Source organism: Protopterus annectens, chromosome 4.part1 (genome assembly GCF_019279795.1).
Source record: "Protopterus annectens isolate FY-2018-M chromosome 4.part1, PAN1.0, whole genome shotgun sequence".
In the NCBI taxonomy this organism is placed as follows: Eukaryota; Metazoa; Chordata; order Ceratodontiformes; family Protopteridae; genus Protopterus; species Protopterus annectens.
The window spans coordinates 824705668-824731589 of NC_056734.1; the positions used below are offsets into that span (position 1 = coordinate 824705668).

Genomic DNA, 25922 nt, shown 5'->3' on the forward strand with positions numbered 1-25922 from the left:
CAAGAAACCGCTAATTGTATCATAGCTAACTATAGGACCCCCCCCCCTTATGTCCCTCTCAGCCCAAACTTCCTACCTAAACAGTATGGAGTCTCTATGCATTCAGCCAAACATCATTCTCCTAGGTGACTTCAACCACCCCTCCATCCACTGGGATATATAAATATTCACAGACATGTATGTCCAAAATTTTCAGGACTTCATTAGTACAAGCTTTCTGGATCAATTAGTCAACACCCCAACCAGGGATGATAAAATCCTGTACTTAGTACTTACCAGTAATATTCAGCTTTGCTCTCCACCAAGTGTAACTTCTTCCACAGATAAATTGGACTGCCGGTCAGTCGCATTCACCATAAGACTGAAACTGGAAGCATTTTCCATTAACCCAGTCTACAGAGGTTATGCCAGAGCTAATTTACTCAAATTGAGTGATGACCTTGCCTAATTCGAAATCCCCTGCAACTTGACTCCACTACTTATGCAGAATCCTTTTACTGCCAAATTCTATGCACCTGTAAATAGCTGCATATGTGCAGCTGTCCCTCTTGCGTAAATACAATGCAGTTTTAAAAATAAATCCCTATAGTGGATCCCCAATATAAATAGGATCTGTAATAAAAGAAAAAAAAGCTCATTGCATGCAAAAAAACAGTTTAACTCTCATAATGACAAAAACACTGTCGCTAATCTTAACACAAAACTCCAGACCCTGATCAAATCATGCAGAGCCAGATATTAGGTAAAAATAGCCACCCATGCGAAAGATAACCACAAAGTGTTCCTTAACTATGAAACCTCAGAAACAATGCCTACCACTGTGCAGAGCTAATAATAAATTCACTGTACAAATGTAAATAACTGCATAGCGGCTGATGTAGCTGCAAGTAGTAAGGCCAAAACAAACTCTAAAAACAAACAACACTGGTGGAATCCTTTTCTAAACAGGGTATATAACAAAAGGGAAAACAATCATGGCCAAACTCAGAAATAGCAATTCTCATAATGACAAGAGCTCACTAATAGAAGTAAACAGGAAACTAAGAGGACTAATTAAATCCAACAGAGCCAATTATGAGTTCAAGATAGCTTCTCAGGCTAAAGTCAACCAGAAGACCTTCTACAGCTATGCCCAAAACCTCAAAGGTAACACACTACAGTGTGCAGAACTGGTAGCTTATGGTACCACCTTCGCTGACTAGAGTGATGTAGCGAATCTGCTGGGTGACAAATTCAGCTCAATATTTACCCCCCTCCCCTCTGTCACCCCTTGTAAAATCTCTGCCAACTGTCAGCAGGGAGCAAATCACAGTGTTGCTCAATAAGGCTAAAATACAGCATCAGCAGTGCCCAGGAATATCCCAGGTTGCTCCTAAATAGCCTTACTTAAACATCACCTTTCAGGAGCAGTTGAGTCACTTTTCATCTACAGCCTCAAAATAGGCTATGTACCAAGCAAATGGAGGATGGCAATGGTTATCCCCTTCACAAGGTGGAAATCAACTGATGCAGGAATCTACACACCCATTAGTCTGACTAGTCTAATATGTAAAGCCATGGAATAAATTGTCATGGAAATAATCAGCAAATACATTGGCAACCTACAGACATTGGAACCATCCAGGTTTGGTTTGGCCAAAGGAAAGTCATGTCTACTTAGCCTGGTAGACATCTTTGGGGAGGTAGCCAAGGCAATAGGTGAAGAGAAAAAGGTGCATACCACCTGCTTAGACCTGACTAAGGCATTCAACGCAATACCTCACTCAGGTATTGTGGACAAACTCACCGAACTAGGCATAAATCCTTACACAACTCGCTGGATTGCCAGCTAGCTCACAGATAGGACCCAAGAAGTTGTTGAGACCACCTCCACCAAGAAGCAAGTCACTAGTGGCATACCACAGGGCTCCATGCTGGGCCCACTCCTGTTTGGCATCTACTTCTCTGTGATCAAGGGTAATGTCAAGAGCCTCTAGCTCACCAAGTTCGCAGATGGATGCAAATTGGGAGCCATCACAAATGTCTCCCATGACACTAACATCCTGCAAGATGGTCTAACACAGAAAAAGACTGGTGCCAAAGCTATGGATTAAAACTCAATGCAAACAAGTGCATTATAGTGCCTTTTGGGAAAACATATACCCAGGCAAATTACTCCATTGATAAGACATCCCAATAGTTTATTCAGGAACATATATAGTCAGTAATATGGCCTTTGACTGATACATAGCTGACGTAGTAAGAAAATCATCATATGTTGTCCACCTTATAAGTAAGTGCATGGCATCCAGGAATAAGGAAGTTATAGTACCATTCTAGTCAACCTTTATCAGACCCATCAGTGAGTACAATGCCCCCTTTGGCATGCACCTGACTAGGTATATGCAACAGCTGGAATGCCCGCAGAGGTTCCTCACCAAGAGAATCCAGGGTATTAAAACACTGTCCTATACAGATGGCCTTAGAGACCTGTCTCTATACTTGGTCTCTTACAGGATGTTGAAAGGAGATCTGGCATATAAAGCATCCTTAGATTCAGTCTTGATGGAGCTTTTGCACATCTGCAAAATGAGCAGCACCAGAAACATTAGATCCAGGGATTAGAACATGTTGGTGAGATAGATTTATGACTCAAGGGATCCCCATGCTCTGGAATAGAGTCCTCATATATGTGACTCCATCGCTAACCGTATTCAAATGTAACCTTGACCATTGGATGGGAAATTGCAAATTATACAAAGTCTCCCTATTAATATTCAAAAATGTGCATGCTCATTGGCTAGCCTAACCAGCGTGCCCATTGTAAATCCCATAATATAACAACTGAAAAAGGTCCGGTCGCCCGGACTTTTTTCCGTTGGTATAAACTGCCCCAAAACCTTTTTTTTTTACAATAAAAAAAGAGAGAAAATGGAGCAACGGAGACTTTCTTTTCTTCAGTGCTTCTGTTTCAAGGCATTGATGTACTGGTTATGCGTGGGAACGCAAGTCCCATATGCATGCGCAGTACATCAAAACGCAGAAGCAGTATACCACAACTGGTGGAAGAACAGCAATCCACTGTTATACAAGGACATTATTTAAGAAAAGTAAGTATTTTTTTTTCTTAAATAATGTCATTGTATAATGGCAATAACTGACTCCGTGGTTGTGGTATATTGAAGATTTACCCACTGTTGCCTTTGTTTAATCACTCGGGCTTCGCCCTCATGATTAAACTACACCAACCATGGGTAAATCTTCAATATACCACACCACATCATTGATTATTACTTAATTCAACCCCAGGCTGGCCTCCCATTTCTTTTATAAAAAGAGGCCAGCAGTAAACATTCCTTAACTAACATACCCTCCTCACATAACCTTTTATCAACTTCCTAATTAACATACTCTTTCTAACAAACATACTCCCCAATTAAGACACACATGTTATCGGGTGATGCAATTGGGTTGGGTTGTGTGGCTAGACTTATGAAGGCTCTGGTGGTTGTTAGCTTAGTATATACAAATGAACCTATGAACATATATCACAGAGTTGGACCTAGAGAACATAGCTAATCTACTAATAAACACATTTAGCTAAAACTTTATCCCCATCTCCTGTATTTCCAGATCACATACATGTATCTACCGCTCCCTCAAATATCCCTCAAATAAGAACAAGTCAACAAGTCCTCAAGGCATTACCCAAGGCCAAGAACATTATTTCTAGTGGATCAGTGGATTGGATAACATACTGGGCTATCTACTGGCTAGCCTGAAACCAGATTTTTCCAACCTCCTATACAGGCTTTTCAATATCAGCCTTCAAACAGGTTTTATATCAGATGGATGGAAGACAACTATAGCCATATCCTTGCACAAATGTTGACTGTCAGCAGACCTTGGTAATTATAGACCAGCCTCATCTAAGACTATGGAAAGGATCATTATGGAATTAATAAACAAGGATATATAGGTAACCCGCAAACTCTCGGCCCAGGCCAGATCAGATTCTGCAAGGGCAGATCCCACCTACTTAACTTGGTTGGCTTCTTCAAAAAGGTTATTGAAGCAATGGATGAGGGTAACACAGTACATGTTGCGTATCTAGACCTCACAAAGGTGTTTGACACCATCCTGCAAGTATCATAGATAAACTTCCCCAGTTAAATGTAAATCCCTATTTAACTCATTGGATAGCAAATTAGCTCACAACTAAAACCAAGTAAATTAGGGTGGGCAGCTTTACATCCACCAAAATACGTGTCACTATTGGTGTATCCCAAGGTTCAGTCCTTGGGCCACTGCGCTTTGGCATTTACTTAATGGAAGTTGAAGCACATTTTAAGTGTTTATGACTGACCAGAATTGTAGATGACTGTAAACTTGGTGCCATCAGTAATTCCCCAGAAGACACCAACAACCTCCAAGAAAGCTTTTTCCAAGCAAATAAATGATGTGAAAACCATGAACTAAAACTAAATGCCAAGAAATATATAATAGTATCCTTTCGCAAGCAGGACTTCTCTTTTAATTATTGCACAGATAAATTCCCCCTGAAAGTTGATCCTGTTGGCAGGGATCTAGGAAACTATGTAGATAATTAGCTGTCCTTTGCTATCAAACAGTTTATATCTAAACATGTGGCATCCCTGTCCAAGTATGTAATTATTCCCCTGTACATGGCTCTTGTTATGCTGATCATTGAGTATAATGCCCCTTTCATTACGTACCTGCCCAAACATTTGTTACAATCATAAAAATTATGCATATCATCTAAAAGCCTGGTCCTGCGCATGTTGTCTGACACAATTTTGGTCTAACAGAATGCAGGATGCCTATAGAGTGAGATTATGCTGTGAAGCTATATCCCAAGCCATCATAGCTAGTCTGCAAAGAGGGTATGGCCTGGTTTCTCCCTTGCTTGTTGATGTACCACACCACTGTGTTATTGCCTGTAACCAATTGAGGAGGTCCCAGGGACCAAGGATGGTTCAGAGAACTGAGTGCCTTAATCAGGACAAGCATCTCCTTGATATTTATATTCTTGCACCTGTCTTTGGTGTCCCACACCTCCTGTACTTTTATCTCTCTTGAAACTGCTCCCCAAGCAAAGCCTGAAACATCTCTCATGACTAACTGCTTTGGTGCAGGGAGGGAGAAGGGGAGACCTTGATTTAAGGATATTTCTTGTTTCCACCAAATGATTTCTCTTCTAACAAACCCCAGTATGGGTATCTGAAAAGATAACGGGTGTTGATGCTGGGACCAAAGAGATTTCAGATACCACTGTATCTTTCTCATGTGGAGTTTTGCTAGGGGTATCATGAAAATTATAGATGCCATAAGACCAAAAATCCTGAGGTATTCCCTCACAGTGACTGAAGTCTCAGTGGAAAACCTTAGAAATAGGTCTAAATAAAGATCCATTTCTTTCCTGTAGAAGAAAAGCTCTTTAAACCGAGGTGTCTATTTGACATCCCAGGATCACAATCCTGTGTGAGGGAGTCAAGAAAGACTTTTACATGTTCTCCTGGAATCACAGTTTGTGCAAGACATCTCTCACGAAAGAGAGGGAGAGATTCCCTCACATTTTGAAAAAGACTTTGCAAAGATAAGCAAGCCATCTAAATACAGAAAAATGTGGGCACCCTGTAGCCTGCAGTGAGCCATAAAGTACAGTTTTGTACCTACCATAAATGTAGATGTTCGAGTGTTCACACTGCTGCAGTCATTACACTTGGGTTATCCTGCCGTCAGGCGGTCCCACAGTCGGCCAGAGTTCCAAAGTCTTGGTCCAGCGTTGGTTGCTGTCGCTTCTTCCCTGATGTCAGTGCACCAGGGGTATATAAGATGCATCCGACACCATTTTCTTCAGTTTTTCTTGCCCCAGATGTCAGGTGCCCCCAAGCAGGTAGGCAATACATATTGCTAATAAAAAATATACATATAAAAATAACAACAATACCTTAATTTACAAGCTAATACACCACAAAGGTTGTATAGGATAGAAAGGTATAGATAAGTCCAGCTAGTTCAGAGGGGATGGAGGGAGGGTAACCTGGACTGCAGCAGTGTGAACACTCGAACATCTACATTTATGGTAGGTACAAAACTGTACTATGTTCATCGTGTTACACTGCTGCAGTCATTACACTTGGGTAGAATCCCAAAGCTAAGGTTGGGTGGCTGGTCTATAAAGAGTTAGGATTGGCTATGAGGCCCTGCAGAACTGCAGTGGCAAATCCTGCTCTGGATTTAGAGTACAGAGGCAGGTGGTAATGCTTGGTAAAGGTGTGCACTGAACTCCAAGTTACAGCCTCCAAAATTTCCTTGGTAGGTACTCCTCTGAGAAAGGCTGTTGAAGTGGCTTTTGCCCTGGTGGAATGCGGCCTAATGTTATTTGGGACTGATTTTCCATGCTGTGTGTAGCAGTAACATATATAGTGTCCTATCCTTTTGGATATAGTCTGCTTTGAGATAGCCTTGCCCTGTGATCCTGCAGCATATGCTACAAACAGTTGCTCAGTTTTCCTGAAAGCTTTTGTTTTGTCCAAGTAGAAGCATAGCTGCCTGTGTATGTCCAAAGAATGCAGAAGTTTCTCCCCTTTATTCTGGGGGTTTGGATAAAAAGTTGGCAAATGGATGGTTTGGTTTAGAGCCACACTAGATACAACCTTTGGCATAAAGGTAGGGTTTGTCCTTAAAGAAACCCTGTCCTGATGAAAAATTATAAAAGGTTCCACTGCCATTAATGCCTGTAGCTCTGAGACTCTTCGTGCTGAAGTTACTGCTAGGAGCAGAGCTGTTTTCCATGATAAAAATTTTAGATTGGCTATATTGGCTGGCTCAAAAGGTGGCAGGGTTAGTTTTTCCAAAACGAAATTGAGGTCCCAAGTTGGTGTTGGTGCTCCCCGGGGCAGTCTTATGTTTTTAGCCCCTCTGAGGTACTGTTTTAGCAAGGGAGGAGAGAATAAAGGAGGATCCGTGTTGTAATGTGCTGAAATGGCAGAGGCGTGGATCTTAATTGATGAGAAGGATAGGCCTCTGTCCAGCATCTCAGTTAAGTATTGTAAAATCTTAGGAATGTTTGGAACAAGAGGGTCAAGGTTTTGAGCCTGGTTCCAGGCGCAGAATCTCTTCCATTTTTCTGAGTAAGCTTTCCTGGTGCTAGGCCTCCTGGCCTCCAAAATGACATTCATAACAGTTTTAGAGAGAGGTGTTGCCTGTTTGACTAATGAATCTGCCATGCAGTCAAGTTTAGGGTTTTGAGCTGACTGTGCAGGATCTGATTGTTTTGTTGAGTCAGAAGGTGCGGAATTTGAGGCAAAATCCATGGTGGGCCTTGAGCTAAGTTCCTTAAGATAGGGTACCAGTGCTGGCGTGGCCAGTCTGGAGCAATCAGGATCATCTGTGGTTTTTCTTGTCTGGCTTTTAGGAGTACCTTTGAAAGGAGAGGCAGTGGCGGGGAGGCATAAACTTTTAGGTTTTTCCAGCTGATCAATAGAGCATCCACTTTCCATGCTTGCTTGTGATAAGTCCTTGTGCAGAATTTTTGTAGTTGGCAATTCAGTGGGGGGCAAAAAGATCTATGTCTGGGCATCCCCATTTTTGCGTTACCATGCTGAAGATTTGTGGATTCAATTTCCATTCATGAGGGTCCATGATATTTATGCTTAGATCGTCTTCCAGAGTATTTTTCTTTCCTGGCAGGAATTGTGCTTGCAGGTGAACTTGATACGTTAGAGCTGTGTTCCAAAAGGTCATGGCTTGCCTGCATAGGGGATAAGAATGAGTGCCCCCAAGCTTGTTTATGTACCACATTACTGTGGTGTTGTCTGTCTTTAATAATAATTGTCCTGGATGCAGAAGGTCCTTGAAAGCTGTTAGGGCATTTTGAACAGCCAACATCTCTTTTTGATTGATGTGAAGATGCATTTGGTTTGTGGTCCACTTGCCCTGAATGCATTTTCCTGCCATGTGTGCTCCCCAGACGTAATCCGAAGCATCTGTTAGAGTCTGCCTGGCTGTGGGTAGGGTAAAAGGCTGACCCTTGTTTAGGTGACATGCCTGTGCCCACCATCGAAACTCCTGTTGTAGGCAGGGAATCATTGGTATTACAGCTTCTAAACTGTGAGTGTTGAGTCCAAACACTTTTTAGGTACCACTGTAATTTCCTCATATGCAGTCTGGCATATGGTATTAGTAGTATGCAGGATGCCATGAATCCCAGGGCCTGCAGAATTTTTCTTGCAGGGAGATGGGACTTTTTTGCCAGTAGTTGAAAATAATGAGTTAGTTAAACTTGTTTGTCTGGCGTGAGGTAAGCCATCTGGGCCGTTGCATTTAAGCTGGCACCCAGGAATATAATCTGTTGTGAGGGCACTAGTTTTAACTTTTCATTTACTGTGTACCCTAGAGAAATTAACAACCTTTTACAAACACCAGATGCTGTAGAAGAATGTCCTTTGTCTCTGCTTGAATGAGGCAGTCGTCCAGGTATGGATATATTTGGATTCCTTTTTGTCTGCAAAACGCAATTACTGGTGCCAGGCACTTTGTGAAGACCCTGGGCACAGTAGATAAGCCAAAGGGCAGTGCAGAGAATTGGTAGTGCATTGTACCAGCTTTGAATATGAGGTATCTTCTGCAATTTTGTCTGATAGGGACATGCAGGTATGCCTCTTTGAGGTCCAGAGTAACAAGCCAAGCCTTCTTGCCCAGCATGGGTAGAAGCTGCTGTAATGTCAACATTTTGAATTTCGGAATATCCAGATAAGTATTTAGAATTGAAAGGTCTGGTTTGGGCCTCCAGGCCTTGTCCTTTCTGGTGACCAGGAAGAGTCTTGAGTAAAATCCTTGTCCTTGTTCCTGTTGTGGTACTTTTTGAATAGCTCTCATGTCCATGAGGGCTGAAATTTGTTTTTGTGTCTCTACCCATTGATTTTGTGGCAGGTCTGGCATTCCTTTTAGCCTTGGTAAAGTATGAAAGTGGAACCTGTAACCATGAGACACAATATTCAGAACCCATTTGTCTTGGGTGATTGTTTGCCAGTTTTTAGAAAAAAAGTGCTAATTTTCCCCCTAAGGGGGCTTCCAAAAGGGAAGTGCTTGGCGTACGAAGGGGAAAGTCATTGTGACTGTTTCCTCTAAGGTTGAGACTTGTCCTCACCTCGTTTTGGGGTTGAGGTGCCCCACTGTCATTGTTTATTTGAGCCTTGGGGTTGAGATCTGCCTCTTGGGCGTCTGTATCTGCCTCTCTGTGGCCCGTGTGGCACTGGAAAGGACCAATTCTTTGTTGGCCAATTTCTGCTAAATTGAGGTGGCTGTACCTGTAAGAAATATTTGACTGTTTGCATAGATTTAGCTTTATCCTCCATTTTCTTTAACACCTCTTCTGCCTTAACACCAAACAAGGTATCATGCTGTAAAGGAGCATCCAATAATTTTGCCTTAACATGATCAGGAAAACTCTGTTCTTTTAACCAAGCATGTCTTCGAATCACAAAACCTGTAACTGCGGCCCTATAAGAGGCCTCTAAAGAATCAAAACCACATTGTAGAATATGTTTTCCCACCTGTTCAACTGCATGCAATAAATCCTGCATTTCTTTACAATCAGGAGCTTCTGAGCTTGCAAGCATTTTCTGTTTTAACTGAGTCATTAAATATTGTTGGTACTTAAGCATGTGAAACTGGCAATTTAAAGCTGTTACTGCTAAAGTTGCAGAAGTGTATACTTTCTTCCCCCATCTATCCAAAGCTCTGGAATCTCTGTCAGAGGGTACTGGGTTTTTTGCAATGGAAGCCTTAACCCCTTTTGGACCCTGGGAAATAGTTTCTGGATCCGCCAAAGGGTTTTTATAAAGAAACTTGTGAGAGTCTGGGACTCTATAATATCTATCTGGCTTGGCTGGTGCAGGGGGCAAAGAATCAGGAGATAAGGTGGATTCAGAGAACACATCATCCACAATATCAAGCACAGGCGGAATAGCCAAGGGCCTGTGCTGAGGCAATAAAAGGAAATCCCTGAGCCTTTTCTTGGATTCTGAGTAATCCTGACTTTCCCAATAGAAATGCTCCCTCATGGTATGTAAAGTTTTCCCAAAAGAGTAATCCACAGGAGGAGAGGCTGAAGGGATAGATTCTTCAGCATCAGAGTCCTCATAGGGGGGGTAGAGAGTATCCCTGGTCTGAAGAGGAATCAGAGAAAATGGAAACCTGATCAGAGGAATCATAGTCTGTATCCTGCCTAGGCCTTTTCTCAGGAGGGGGATGGAAAGCCCTGATTAGAGTAATGAGGTCTTCGGCCATTTTAAGCATCTGTTTTTTAGGCATGGAGGACTGTCCAGGAGAATGCTGTACTTGTTTCTTTGTCTTTATTGGTACTTTTGTCTTGGCTGTTGTTTTAATGGTAAGTTGTGAAGGTCTGAAAACACCCTCAGAAGCCAATGCCTGCTCAGTGGCTCCAGACCCATCTGAGGGATTAATTTCCGTAGGCCCAATACCTTGAGTTTCCAGAGGCCTAGTTGTCTCCACGTGGGAGTTGGAGGCGGCCTGTGGCTCTGAGGTAGCGGGTGTCAGGGGCTGCGAAAGCGCCTCACTGAGAACTGGCAAACCGGCGACTGGCCTAGAAGAGGTTTTGTCATCGGTTTTGGGCCTTGGATGCCTGTCTTTATCCTTGTCCTTGCGTTTTTTCGGTATTGCGGTTGTCGGTTGATCCGACGGCATAGCATAATTGAACCTTCGGCCAAAGTAGTGCAAAGCAAAATCAAAACGTCTTTTTATAGTGCGTTTGTTAAATCTAGCACAAAACCGACAACTAGTGATATCGTGATCAGGGCCTAGGCATGGAATACAGTAAGAGTGGAAGTCCTTATGAGGTATTTGCTTCTCACAAGAAATACAATTATTAACTTTTTCTGACATCGGTCTGAGGCAAGAAAAAAGTTTCCCCAACGGGGTACTTAGCTTTATTGAAGACTTCGGATCTGAAATTCGACTTCGAAAATCTCAGGAGTTGGCCAATTGGCACTTGCGAACTGCTTCTGCTTCGGGCACCGCCCAGCAGGAAAGACTGAAGAAAATGGCGTCGGATGCATCTTATATACCCCTGGAGCACTGACGTCAGGGAAGAAGTGACAGCAACAGACGCCGGACCAAGACTTTGTAACTCTGGCCGACTGCGGGACCACCTGATGGCAGGATAACCCAGGTGTAATGACTGCAGCAGTGTAACACAATGAACATCTGGAGCTAGACTCTTTGTGAGCACTATTGGTGTAGTGGATAGTTCAAAGGGTAAGGCATTGAACAGATAACGGGATCCAGACACATAAAACCTTAACACCTGAAGTTTAAATGAATAGAAGTTTGATGATAAGCATCTTTTAAGTCTAGTTTTACCAGGAAATTTGAAAGAAGAAGAAGAAGAGGAAGAAGAGGAATCGGCAATGGTGACATTATTTTGAATTTGGGCACTGTCACAAACAGATTTAGAAAAGAAATACCCAGTATTGGTCTCTAAGCATTTTTTTGTTTGGGACTAGGAAAATCCTTGAATAAAACCCCTTCCCCACCAGGGAAGGAGGAACCTGTTGTATCACTCCTTTGATCAGCATGTGATTAAGAAAGGGTAGAAACAAAACAGTGTGATCAGCAGGATGAAGAATGACCCCCCCCCCCCCACCAGGAAAGGAGGGATCTCCTCCAACTGCCATCTGTAACACCGATGAATGATTTAAATAACCTGATTGTCTGAAACAATTTGTTGTCAAAGAGAAAAATAGAGATTGAGACTTTCTGGAAGAGAATGAGGGCCAGGGTGTGAGGGGGACACAAGGTCTCCTGAACAGTCATTCAGACATGTTGGCATGCCCTTGGTTTTGGGAGGTTTGAGACTCCTTTTTTGGAACCTCTTGTCACTTCTTAAAAGTATTAAAAGATCAATAAAAATTGGTTGAGGGGAAAGAAAATCCCTTGGACAATTTGAAAAATCTTTGAGATTCCCTGGATCAGCTTGCCCCTTTCATCAAAGTGTTTAATCACCTCTACAGTAGAGGGAACAAACTCCAAACCTCTATCCAAGGGAGAATCATTTTAACATCATCTGGAAGGTGCTGAGAATGCAGCCAAGCAAAACCATACCACTGGCCATAGCCCTGGAAGAAGTATCAGCAGAGTCATATACATACACACTGCAAACAATGAGAAATGACCTGTGCAATAGAAAAAAACTTATTATTTAAAGCAGGGTTTTCTTCACAAGAAGTGACTGTAGATAAAACATTCCTCATACTTTCATCATATGTTAAAATCAACTTTAATATATGAGCCTGGAAATTTAAAACTCTGAAATTCAAAGCTACAGAAGTAGGATTGGAATTAACTAAGTGCTTAACAGTAGAGAAGTCAACTAAGTCTGTAGCTACTTGGTCAGGTTTGGAACTACTTTACAAGGATCAACAGCCTGAATCAAACTCAGAGCCAGTCTCAGTAAACTACTCTTATCCAAAAAAAAATTGAAGAGGAGTAGATACATGCTTGGTTTTCTCTTTCTTTTTGAAAGAAAAAACGGGGCTAGCTGTGTTACTTATGGAAGCCAGTGCTTCCTTAGGCATTGGCACAACATTCTGACACAACAGGGAAAACTTCCCTGTTCCCTCTCCCAGGACTGACAAGAGTGATTCTCTCTTGCCCACTGAAGGGATCCCAACAGCCGTCGAGGATGTGGGTAACCCCTCAGTCCATAGTGGCTGTAGGTGCTACACCGAGAGATCCAGGAGAAAAATGAGTGGTCTATGATACAACAAATGGCCACAACAGAGTCACCCACCTGCTGCTGGGGCAAATTGCTAGCCTGCTGTGATGATAAAGGCTGTTTGCTTAACTTTTTGTGGCTGGAAGAAGGACTGAATGAAAGAGTAACAATCGGTTCCATGGTCAAATGGAAAATGGTACCTCTATCCTGGGGAAAACAAGCAATAATGTCAGAAAAATTACCAGTCCACAAAACTTACTTTTTTGACAGAAGAAAACACAGTAAAAAGCACTTTCAAACATCTTGGTAGCCCCACAACACTAAAATGAACACTCCACAGAAAATATTTTATCAGTTAGATAACACTACTTTTAAACTAATAGAAACAATGAGTGTTCCATTTAAAAGTACATTACAGTCCCGAGATAATCCATTACAGTACAGCATTCCTAGCTTTCCTGAAGAGGAAAGTATTAAAACATCTGTAAAAAAATAAGAAAACAGAAGTTTTTTTCCCCCAAAGGGAACTTATCTGCCCAGCTCAGGAAAGCACAAGTCAACCATCGATCCTTAAAACTGTCAGTGGAGCGTTCTCTTCAGCGGCAGTAAAGGTCTAGGCTTTGCACCCAAATTTGTTTTTTAGTCATCTCATCTTGAGAAACTTGACAATTTGGGCTTGTGAAGGATGCCCTGAACCTTTGGAAGCTGGCCAGCTGTTTTACCCTTGGCAGGATATAACCCATATAGCTAAGGCTACTGCAGCTGTGATTAATATTTCTCAGAAGTGCAGTGTATACGTACCAGAGTCTGTCTCTCTCCTGCAGTTAGATCTACGAATGAATTGCTTATGTCGTTACTGTTATTACTCTGCTTTACTTTCATGTTTTGACAGAAAAATACTGCAGAATGTGGATTTTTTGTAGCATTTATACATTATTTACAATATGTATAACTCTGTGTGTTAAAATTGGATTGCAGTTGTACAGCAAATGAAGTTATTTGAATGTACTATGGAGATTTTACTCTCTCTGACAAGAAAATATAATTTAAATTGTCATCAAACATTATTTTATGGCAGCTTAATGTGGTTAAGATGTGTGGAGCTAATTTTCTAATGCTGGTTTAGCACAGTGGTTGCTCGGGTATTTGGAATTTCTGTACTGGAAATTCTTTAACTTCTGCCAGTTGTAAAATAATTCTGAACACCTTTCCAATTGTTTTTTCCCTAATAATAGCATAGTTTGGCAGATTTTAGTTGTGTGGGGACATACTTATTATTAGAGACTTTACATGGGTATTGTGATACATTATCTAGTACTATCAGTTTATTATTCTGTCTAGTGTTCTCTCCCCTGACTTGATAGAGCCTAGTGCTGATGATTTGAAAAGCCAAAATTCTGAATACACCTTTGAGTTCTGAATTGATGTTAAGACCTCTGTTGCACAAATTATCAAACAGTGGAATGATAGAGGCAAATTAATGCATGGGGTATGTATGATGTTTCATGTTCCGAAGTTCTCCCCAAAAAAATACATCTTCCTTCAAGGGACAAAACAAACAAAAATCCTAACCAAACAAAAGTCAGGGATCCAAAAGGATATGGCAGGATGATAATTCTTTGAAACCAAATAAGAGGGGTTCTTTTCCGAAAAAGGCTCAACCACCTGCAAAGGAATCACTGTGCTGAGTCAGAGAACACCCTTACCCCACTCCTGCCCTTCCTTTTTTTCTTCCTTCCCCCATTCTCTCAAACCTACAGCCTGGCCACAAATAGTCTCAGAAAAATGGGTTCTGAGAATAATTTGGAGAGGATATACTTGGCAGTAGATAGAAAATCTTCCCCTTTCAGGGAAGTTCCCCCACACTCACAAGACCAGACACAGCTGTTTCCTCCAGTACTCCATCACATGGTAGAAGGAGAGGTAACAGTACCACTGCCTGCAATACACAAAGATAAAGGATTTTACTCCAGAATCGTTTTGGTACCAAAAAAGGAAAACTCCTGGACACCTGTCCTAGATTTTTTTCTTTCTAAACACCTTTGCAAAAGTTCAGAAATTCAAAATGCTCAACTTACAGTTGGTCCTAGTATTGCTTTCAGACCACTGTTTCATGGTTTCTTTAGATCTCAAGGATGCTAATCATTATATTTCCTATTTGTCCCAATTTCAGGAATATTTTGAGATTTGCTATGTCTGGCTTATATTATCAGATTTTTTGCATTACCTTTTGGAATATCTGCTGCAGCTTAAGTGTTTACAAACTGTCTAGCCACAGTGATTGCCCACTGCAGAAACATAGGCATACACATTTTCCTTACTGAGATGATTTGCTGATTTGTGCACATTCTGTATCCAGGTGCTTAGAGTCTGTAGACAAGCCAAAAAACACTGTTGGCCAGCAGATGCGTGAAACAGTAAAATAATACTAATACTAAATAGTTTGCTGATTATACATTTCCTTTAATAATCAGACCGGTTTTGGCAAAAAGGTATAAGCCTTCATCAGTGATGCACAGCAAACTATTTAGTATTAGTATTATTTTACTGTTTCACGCATCTGCTGGCCAGCAGTGTTTTTTGGTTTGATCCGGCCGTGCAGTACCTATGTGCATAGCACAGTGTTTGATTGCAGTCTGTAGACAAGGTCACAATCCTCTTTTCCCACCTGGGCTTCGAATTGATCCTTCAAAGGCTCTTCCTCAAACCCTCTCATCTAATTCTTTTTATTGGGTGTCGGATAGACACAGTAAAAAGGATGGCCTTTCTGCCAGAATAAAAAGTTTGACTTCTTGCATTTATTTCTTCTGGACATGGCCTCAGCAAGAAAATTCTGCAAAATTATAGGCTTCATGGCCTCATGACAAAAATTCAATGGCATTAGAAGAATTGTTGGACACAGCACTGTCATTCCTTGGATTTCAAGGTACGGTACCAGTACTGTGATTTGTGATAAAGGAACTGCAGTGGTAGTGGGATCAGCTGTCTTTGAATCCAGGAATTCCTTCCTATATTCACAACCCAGTCCAGTCTGTCCAAAAGGACTCTTCAGATTTTGTGTGGGGAGCAGTGTCCATGAGATTTCAAGAGCAAAACTTGTGGGGTCCTTGGAACACACCCCAGAACATAAATGTAAAAGAGATGTTGGCAGTGATTCCTGCCTTAAAATTTCCTCACTACTTATGAGTTCTGGGTCCTATTTTAGTATTCACAGACAGCAGCACTGTGATGTGGCTTCTGAACTGGTTGGCAGTGATGGCCTGAGAGCTGTCTCTATAGCATTCTCTGACTCTTCAGACACCAGAACAAAACACAGTGGCAGACAGGCTAAACAGATCCTGAACAGGCCCTCACAAGTGGAAGCTCCATGTACAGGTCTTCCAAGACTTAATGTGGGGAGCACCTCAAGATCTGTTCACCTCCTTTCTAAACAGACAACTGAAAAATTTCTGTTCAAGATATCCTTGCAGCCATGCTTTGAAGGGAGACTGTTTATCATTCCCATGGTCAAGAATGTTCCTCTATGCATTTGTACCCTTTCCAGTGATTCCCAAGAAACTTATAAAATCTTAGAAAGAATTACCAAAGATCATTGTGACTAGCCCTTTTGACCCAGGCTAAGTTGTTTCTCCCTTTTAATGGAATTGACCAAGAGCAATTACCACAAGCTTCCTCACAGACTGGATCTGCTCACATGGCATTGAGGTTAATGGTATAATCCAACTTAGAGCAATTGCAACTGAAAACCTGGATGACTGTATTTTGATACCTATAAGGCACTTGTTCCATCAGGTTGTGCAGCAGATATTTAAGTAGTCAAGAAAACCTACAATTAGTAAATCTTATGTTTACAAGTGGAAGAGGTTTTCTATGTGGTGCCTAACTAATAACAGAAGCCCCAAAATGGTTTCAACCTCACTGATTTTGAAATATTTGTGCGAGCTGCTTAGAGATGGTTTCTCATATGCTTCTATCAAAGTGCATCTTGCAGCCATCTCAGATTGTCTGCCCATGGAGCCCCTTGTTTCATCTCTTTTTGTGGTCAAACAGTTTATGAAAGGAGTGCTGCATATGAGACTCCTTTGAAAGCAAATTCCTCTTCACTGGGATTTCAGATTTGTTCTTACCTCCTTTTGAACCTGTTTGTCAGGCTAATCTATAGTTTATTATTTGGAAGACTGTTTTAATCATTGCTCTGATATCTGCAAGGTGAGTCTCTGAGCTGCAAGCTCTCATGGTGGGTCATTTCCATTTATTTTTTCACAAGAATAGGGTTGTGTTATGCACTAATCCATCATTCATGCCGAGAATTGTTTCTGAATTTTCCTTGAATCAAGCCACCAATCTCCCAATGTTCCATCCTGATCAAAACAACAAGGGAGAAAATATTCTACATACCTTGGATGCACATAGGCAGCTCAGCTATTAACTTTACAGAACAAAGTTCTTTGGGAATGCTGAACAGCTTTTTGTCTCCTATAAGGGGGGCTAAGAAAAGTCAACCTGTCTCTAAGAAAATAACTGTATAATGGTTGTCTTCTGCTAATGTCTTCTGTTACTCCCATCATGGTAAATCTCTTCTAGGCAAGGTTAAGGCTTACTTAACTAGGGCTTTTTCCTCTTCAATGGAATAGTGGAAAAGGCTGGACTCTAGAAGCATTCTAGAGGCAGCAACCTGGTCCTCTGTTCATACCTTTCCAAACCACTACAAACTGGATTCATTTTTAAGGTCCAGAGCTGGCTTTGGAAGGGCCATTCTTCAGGGGCTCCTGGATCCTTATCCTTCCATCTCCCAGATAGGGTAAGCTTGGTAAATCTACCCAAATGCCACAGAGGCAGTGGGAATGATGATATAGTACAGTTACATAACTTCTACTTACCTGTAATAGAAGTCTGAATTCCTCACTGCCTCAGTGGCAGCATCCACCTGCTATCCCCCAGATTGTGCAAGGTTAAGCTGGGTTTCAGCCTCTTTGATATGGTTGTTGTTGGATTTGGTTTTTATATGATATTATGACTGGCTATTAATTTACTCTTGTTAGATGAGTCTAGCTTCTGGTACTTTCCTCTGCTTTTTTTGTGGAAGCAAAAAAAAACTGAACACTCACTTCCTTTGAGAGTTGAAGGCTTTTCTGTCAGGAAATGCTTAGCCCATCATCCTTCACAGGTAGAGAGAGAGGAAGGGAAATCTGAACTTTTGAAAGCTGGCCAGTACTGGGTTTCCTTGGCACATAACCTGTAATGTCACCGAGGCATTCGAACATCTACTGTTGTAGGTAAGTATGACTTACACAACTGTACTTTATCACAGATAGTGTGGTCAGGTCTTTAGGTGTGCATTATCATGGGATGGTGGTATTCAGACTACTGTTGCATTCCTTTTGTAAGGACTCATTAGTATCTGGCTTGAATGGAAGAAGGCTGGGTCAGAAAAAGATGTGTGTGTGTGTGTGTGTGTGTGTGTGTGTGTGTGTGTGTGTGTGTGTGTGTGTGTGTGTGTGTGTGTGTGTGTGTGTAGTGGGGGGGCAGATGCATAACTGCTGGATGCAGTACTCATGGCTACTCTGTGGAGTATGGATCTTCTCTCTGCATTTTTATTGTATGGAAGAATAACCTCCTTTGACCTAATAAGTGGACATTTTACAGTCAAATTACATTGTAGACTACCTATTCTAGTTTGTTTTTGGTCTGCTTCAATGTCATGGAATGTATTTGCCACATTGTATCTACCTTTAGCAGTATCTTTTTCAGAACCATATTAACGTACTTTAGCTTTATGAACTCCAAATCATTTTATGGCCTGTTGTAAACATGGTCACTACTGCATATTACGCTACCCAAATTTCTTCTCACTTAGACGGCAATTAGCTACTCTTGTGGTTCTTGTTACCAAAATCTGTTACTGCCCATTTTATGGACATTTAAAACTCTGAGTTATAAAAGCTGGCCATGTAGAAGAGTTAAAGCTTTTTTAAGTTTTGCATTAAACGCATACCTCACGGAAACTCAACTTGCCATCAAAATCCTCATCAACTTCTTTGATCATGTTCTTAAGGCCAAGGTGTGTCTGTGGGGCCCCCAACTTCTCCATCATCAGCTTCAGTTCCATCAAGTCAATATAGCCATCCTTTCCAGAGTCATACCTGCAGGGATTAGAACCAAGGGAGAAGGAATATTGTAAATGAGAAGCATCATATTATTACTTTTGTACTTGTCTCTTCTTATTAGCACGTACTGATACTGTACTAACATAATACACACTAGTCGTACATATCTCCCTGCTAGTATTTTCATACAGAAAGAGTGAGGGAACATATGATGAGTCCAAACTGAACAACTTTTGATATTGTCTAAAACAAGGATTCTAGACAGCAGGAAAGACTATATTAGCACAACCATTACTCTTTCCTCTAACTAAATATGCACAGGTTTTGACAAGTAGAAAGGCCAACTTCACAGTCACTGCCCTCTGGAGGTGCATCTGCACTTCTGCCTATGCTTAAGCTCTCAACGAAATGGATCACTAGTTGCAAAGCACAGAGCTTACCAGGCTTGTACACTGCTTACTGCAGTGACCCTAGCCTGACTCTTTCTCTCCCAGGAAGGGTGAGCCAATGACTCTCCTTCTCACCCTGTGGCCACTCCAGCACCTGTACCACTAATCAAACAATTGCCCTTACAATTTTTTTAAAGTATATAAAGCTTACCTGTAAGTCTGTTAATTCATGGTTACTTTATTCACTAGTCATTCAGGACTGGTCCTGAGTGGGTTTTCTAATTCCAGAAACCACAAATTTTATTTATTTATTTGCATTTGTTTACTGGGAGGTCTACTGGGCCAGGGTGAGCCTGTTTTCAGTAGAGGCCCAGGGAGAAAAGCTCCAAAAGCAAACATGATACAGCTACAGAATCAAATATAGAAATCAAGGAGTGATGGTACGGAACACATTACAGAATAGAAAATACAATAAAATAGATAAAAATCGAACCATCTGTACAATTAGTATTAAGTATGCAAAGCCAAACAAGAATACAATTGATGACGTGGGATAATATAGCAATAACCCACGCCTGGGTGTGGGTAATGCTGGATTTACCCACGGTTGGCGTGGTTTGGTCACGAGGGCGAAGCCCGAGGGACCAAACAAAGCCAACCGTGGGTAAATCCAGCATTACCCACACCCAGAAGTGGGTTATTGCTATTATACAATGACATTATTTAAAAAAAAAAAAATTTATTTTCTTAAATAATGGCATTGTATAATGCCTCCTTGCTGCCCTTCCTCAGCTGTCTGGTATTCTGCGGCAGTTCTGATGTACTGCGCATGTGTATGCCTACGCAGTACATCAGAGCTGTAGGCAAAAGCAATGGAGCAAGATCTCCATTGTTTTTTACTGTTTTGCTATGTTAAATGGGTTTAACATAGCGAGACAGCTTTAAAATAAGCAACGGAGAATCAAGAATACAATTGAAGACGTGGGATAATATAGCAATAACCCACGCCTGGGTGTGGGTAATGCTGGATTTACCCACGGTTGGCGTGGTTTGGTCACGAGGGCGAAGCCTGAGGGACCAAACAAAGCCAACCGTGGGTAAATCCAGCATTACCCACACCCAGAAGTGGGTTATTGCTATTATACAATGACATTATTTAAGAAAAAAAAATTAATTTTCTTAAATAATGGCATTGTATAATGCCTCCTTGCTGCCCTTCCTCAGCTGTCTGGTATTCTGCGGCAGTTCTGATGTACTGCGCATGTGTATGCCTACGCAGTACATCAGAGCTGTAGGCAAAAGCAATGGAGCAATATTTCCATTGTTTTTTACTGTTTTGCTATGTTAAATGGGTTTAACATAGCGAGACAGCTTTAAAATAAGCAACGGAGAATCTCTGTTGCTTATTTTAAAGCTGTCTCGCTATGTTAAACCCATTTAACATAGCAAGACAGTTTTGAAAAAACAATGGAGAAAGCAAGATCTCTGTTGCTTTTTACAAACTGTTTCGCTATGTTAAATGGGTTTAACATAGCGCAACAGCTTTAAAATAAGCAACGGAGATCTCCATTGCTTATTTTAAAGCTGTCTCGCTATGTTAAACCCATTTAACATAGCGAGACAGGTTTAAAGAAAAAGCAACGGAGAAAGCAAGATCTCCGTTGCTTTTACACTATCGCTATGTTAAAGGAGTTTAACATAGAGAGACAGCTTTAAAAAAAGCAACGGAGATCTCCATTGCTTTTTATAAACCTGTCTCGCTATGTTAAACTCCTTTAACATAACGAGACAGTGTTTTAAAAAAGACTTATACTAATGGAAAATGTCCGGGCGACCGGACCTTTTTCCATTAGTATAAGTCGATTTACAATGTGCACGCTGATCAATCAGCGTGCACGTTTTGGAATATTAATGGGGGGTCATGGTATAATAGCGAATGTGTGACCAATACAGTATTGCAGTTTTGCAGCAGACAGGGAAAGATGGAGAACAGCAGATTAAAGATTCTGAAAGTAAGCTATAGCCTTAGAGCTACTGCTACATAGGCATCACGAATGAATTGGAGATATGGTAGGTGACTGATACAGTGCAATAAAAAAGTATTTGCCCCATTCTTGATTTCTTATCGTTTTACATATTTATCACACTTAAATGTTTCAGATCATCAAACAAATTTAAATATTAGATAAAGATAACCTAAGTAAACACAAAATGCAGGTTTTATGTGATGATTTTATTTATTAAGGAAAAAAAACTATCCAAGCCTACATGACCCTATGTGAAATCCCCCTTGCTAAATCATGAAGTAACTGTGGATGTTAAGTTGTCTATCTCGCCTTCTATTTTTGCTGGTTGGGTTCGGAGCCAATCCTCGGCTCCGACTCGGCCTTCTTCTAAAGCTTAAGAGCTGTTTACTGGCTCGAGGCCCCCTATATCCCATGATGCCTGGCGCTAGATACCCAGATCTCATTTGCCACTTCTGCTGTGAGGTTGTTTTACTTGCTCAGGTCATATAAGCTTCTTTATTATTAGTGTTTTTTACTGTTATTTTCTTGTAAAAATTACTGTATTGTAGTGTAGAATTAGTCGTTAGTTAGACTTTATTCATTGCTTTCCCTTCCTAAGAAACTCGTTTAAATTAGAGAGTTTCCTCTCCCCCCTTCTCTCCCTTTTCCACAGAAAGGTTCTTTCCATTTGAGTTAGAGGTTAACCTTTCTTTTCTATCTCCTTTAAAAAAAAAAAAAAAACTTTTTCTCTATAACCTGTAGTGTTAGTGATAAGTTTGTTTTTCTTTGTGGTAGTAGTACTTGTAGTGGGTTGTGGTAACTGTAGGGTATTAATATTTTTTATTGGTTACCTTAGCTTTTTGTGTGAAAACTTGCCCTTGGTTTTCTTCCAAGAATGTCCAAGGATCCAAAACCGTCCCGATTCAAGAAGTGTGACTCATGCTGTCAGAAGATGTCTCTGACAGATGGTCACACTTCTTGTGTTTATTGTCTGGGCGCTGTGCACCTGCAGGACTCTTGCTCCATCTGTCATGCCTTCAGTCCAAGAGTCCTGCAGAAGTGCAAAAATAAATTGATTCTGAGGAGTCTGCTTAAACCCCAAGATTCACCATCGAAGTCTCAGCCAGTGAAATCGTCCAGGCCACCTAAACCGTCGGCTTCCACTTCGGAGCCGTCGTTGGGTGAAGCTACACAATCCTTTTCGGCTCTGGCTGGAACCGATGTCCCTCCCTCCCAGTCAGCTCCGACACGGTCTTTGGAGCCGGCTGAGAGTCAAAAGAGATCCAGGTCTCCTTCTTTAGAGTCGATATGTTCGGCTCCAAAGTCGCCCCTGCTCCAATTGGAGCATAGTCACCGATCATCCCACTCTTCTCGGTCCTCTAGACTTTTGGACCATGATTTGGAAAGAGTGGTCAGTAGGCTCTTGAAGTCACAGGCCCTTGCCAAAATGTTGTCCAGCCCTCCTCATCAGGAGTCGGCTCCTTCCACAGCTATTGATATTCCTACTCCGACACTTCCTTTGAGCTCGGAGCCGGAGTTAGTTGGGGTTCGAGCTGTGGAACCATCGGTGCCAATACCCTCCCATTCGGTTCCTTCATCAGCTCCGATCCCTTCCATGGTACCTTCCCTGGAGGGATCTGGGCACCGAGACTCCCTCGTTGGCTCCGAGGGGGTGAGTGGCATTGGACCCTTGTCCGACCTCGCTCTTCCTCTCAGTGCTTCGGCGCAGGTGAGCTCAGCTCCCACATCTGCCTCGGAGCTGTCTCCCTTGGTGCGGGGAGGGCTTTTGGTTTTGTTGGAGCCTGAGCCTTCTCTGCGTCTGGGCAAGGATGCCTTTGAGGTGATGAGGAGTGTGCTGGTCCCTGAGTCAGTCCCACGATCAACCCCATCGGCTCCTCCCCCTAGGGTGCCTGCATCCACCTCTGCCCCTCTTCCAGACCCTAAGTGTGGGGATCCAGCACTCCAGGACAACCCCTTGGGTGTATCCTCCTCTTCCGAGGCCTCCCCTGATCTTTCAGAGGAGCCACCTCGCAAGAGAAAATGCAAGAGGAAGCATGTTGACTCCCCCGAGTCTATTACATTGGATACCGACTTAGATGAGTCGGAAGGGTCCCCAAGATCCTCCTCTGAAGATGTCTCCTTCTCAGACATCCTTGAGATGCTTAGGCAGAGGGGAAACTGGACTACCCTAAGCCCTTACGAGGATGAGTCGGTATTCCTGGATGCATTTAGATCCCGACCTTCCACCTCCTGGGTGTCTCCGCCTTTCATCCCCCTGATATCTGTGGTGGCCCAAAAGGCATGGACGGCTCCAGACACAGTGGAACCGACCCCTAGAAGACCTACTAAATTCATTACTGCCCCGCAGGACAAACAGTTCTTGACCAACGGTGTCCCCATTGATGCCATGGTGGTAGCAGCGGCCACAAAGAAGGAGTTGGCTGAAACTTCTTCATCTGTCCATCCCACTGTTAATAAGGAGTCCAGGACAATGGACAGATATGGGAAGCAGATGTTCTCTTCAGTGACCTTTTCCATGTGGTCCCTGAATTACCTGTGCCACTTTACCCGTCTTCAGAGGTATCTCCTGAAAGAAATTGGAGATACCCTCCAAGATCCATCAGCTGAGGGGGCCCAGGCTAAGGCAGCCTCCCAGCTGGCGACTCTTAATTCTGTGGTAAACTCCTCCATGCAGCTCATTTCGTATGCAGCCGATGGTGCGAGTAGAGCCACAGGCACAGGCGTGGCCCTAAGGAGGCACTCTTGGATGCAGCTATGTAACTTTGTGGAACCTTTCAGAGCATCTTTCACCAACACTCCCTTTGATGGTTCCTCTCTCTTTGGATCACAGGTGAAAGATACCCTTTCCAGGTGTGAGCAGGAAGGCGAGACTCTCTCTGCTGTAGGAGTCCACTTTTCCACTCCCTCCAGACCATATCCTAAGGGTCAGAAGAGTGGGAAGATGTGGTTCCGGAAATCCCAAGGAGTCTTGCCGGACACATGTGGTGAGTTTCCCTCCAGTGACAGAGGAGGGAACAATAACAGACGCCGCCCTCATGGCAGAGGGGATCCGCAAAACCAGGGCAGCAGAGAATCCTTCTCTGACAAGCCCTTCCAGCATCCCTGAAGGGTTGCCCAGCTGCTCACCTCTGGAGGCAGTCGGGGGAAGACTATCACTGTACCCAGGAGCCTGGCGAGACATAACACAAGACAAATGGGTACAGTCCGTCATATCTGGAGGCTACAGAATCCCCTTCATTCACACCCCCTTACAAGTCCCTTCCAGATGTTCCACCCAATCTAAGGGACCAAGCAGTTCAAGAAGTCTCAAAACTGCTAAGAAAAAGGGCCATCAAGCAAGTCCCAGCAGACCAACAAGGATCCGGAATTTACTCAAGGTTCTTTTTGGTACCAAAAAAGACAGGGGACTGGAGACCCATTTTGGATCTCAGCAGACTAAACAAGTCTGTACAAAGATCAAAATTCCGGATGGTCACGCTTCAGTCCATTTTACCCTTTCTGGGTCAGGACAATTGGATGTGCTCCATAGATCTTCAGGATGCGTACTACCACATAAAAATGGACAGACGTTTCCAAAGATTCCTCCGCTTCCGGCTGGGAGCCAGCCATTATCAGTTCAGAGCTCTGCCCTTTGGTCTCACCACAGCCCCCAGGGTGTTTGACAAATGTATGGCAGTAGTTACCGCTCATCTGAGACGGCAAGGATTCCAGGTGATTCCATATCTCGACGACTGGCTCCTCACTGCTACCACCAGACTTCACCTTCTGTGAGCCAGAGACTGCACCATCGACACTTGCTCCAGGCTAGGTATCACAATAAATTTTGAAAAGTCTGCATTGTCGCCCTGTTAATATATCACCTTTATAGGCGCAAATTTAAATACCAAAGACATGTTAGTGAGCCTCCCACCAGACAGGGTTTCAGTGATTCATCAGCATGTCAAGGTTTTATTAGCATGCAAATGGATTCAAGCCAGGTTTGTCCTTCAAACGCTAGGTCTCATGGCAGCAGCTATAGGTTCATAGGTTCATAGGTTGATACTAGGCTATCTACCCTAGGGCATTTATAAGCCTAGCCAGAGTGTGTTTGGCTTTTGCCACCCTTTTAGATTAGTTGACTGTGCCTCTGTACAGTAGGTCACAGAAGATAGCCCTTTTGAGGTTAGTTTACTGTGCCTCTGTCTAGTAGGGACACAGAAGAGATCCCAGGGGTAAACCTACAATCTCCCATCCACTCGTCAAGATTTCTCTTGAAGAGGGTCATTGAGGGACTCTACCTAACATGGACTGGGATTTTGTTCCAGAGTGAGGGGAGCCTCTGGGATATGAATCTGTCCCTCCAGCATGTCCTATTTATTTCTGTGCTGAGGTTTAAGTCCCTGGAGCGTGTAGCTCTAAGGGATTTGGATTTCCTGAGGTGGGGCATGTCCATTAATTCTGGGTTGGACATGGCTTTATACATCAGGCACAGATCGCCTCTGAGTAGGCGGTAAGCAACTGAGTAGAGCTGGAGTTTCTTTAGCCTAACTGCGTAGGGCATCTGTTTGAGTCCCTTGATCCTCTTGGTGAGGTACTTTTGGGGTCTTTCCAGTTGCTGCAGGTGTCGGGTAAGGTACATCCCAAATGGGGCATTGTATTCAATTATGGGCCTGATGAG

At 42.6% G+C, this 25922-nt stretch overlaps 1 protein-coding gene across 2 annotated transcripts in view; it reads right to left on the reverse strand.

Annotated features, from left to right (window-relative positions):
- EFHD1 (EF-hand domain family member D1) overlaps window positions 1–25922 on the reverse strand; it is a 488813-nt gene that overhangs the window by 249163 nt on the left and 213728 nt on the right. For both annotated transcript variants that reach the window (XM_044070597.1, XM_044070598.1), the window contains exon 2: window positions 18738–18885. In XM_044070597.1, coding sequence (XP_043926532.1) covers window positions 18738–18885 — 148 coding nt within the window. The remainder of the gene's footprint in view (window positions 1–18737; window positions 18886–25922) is intronic.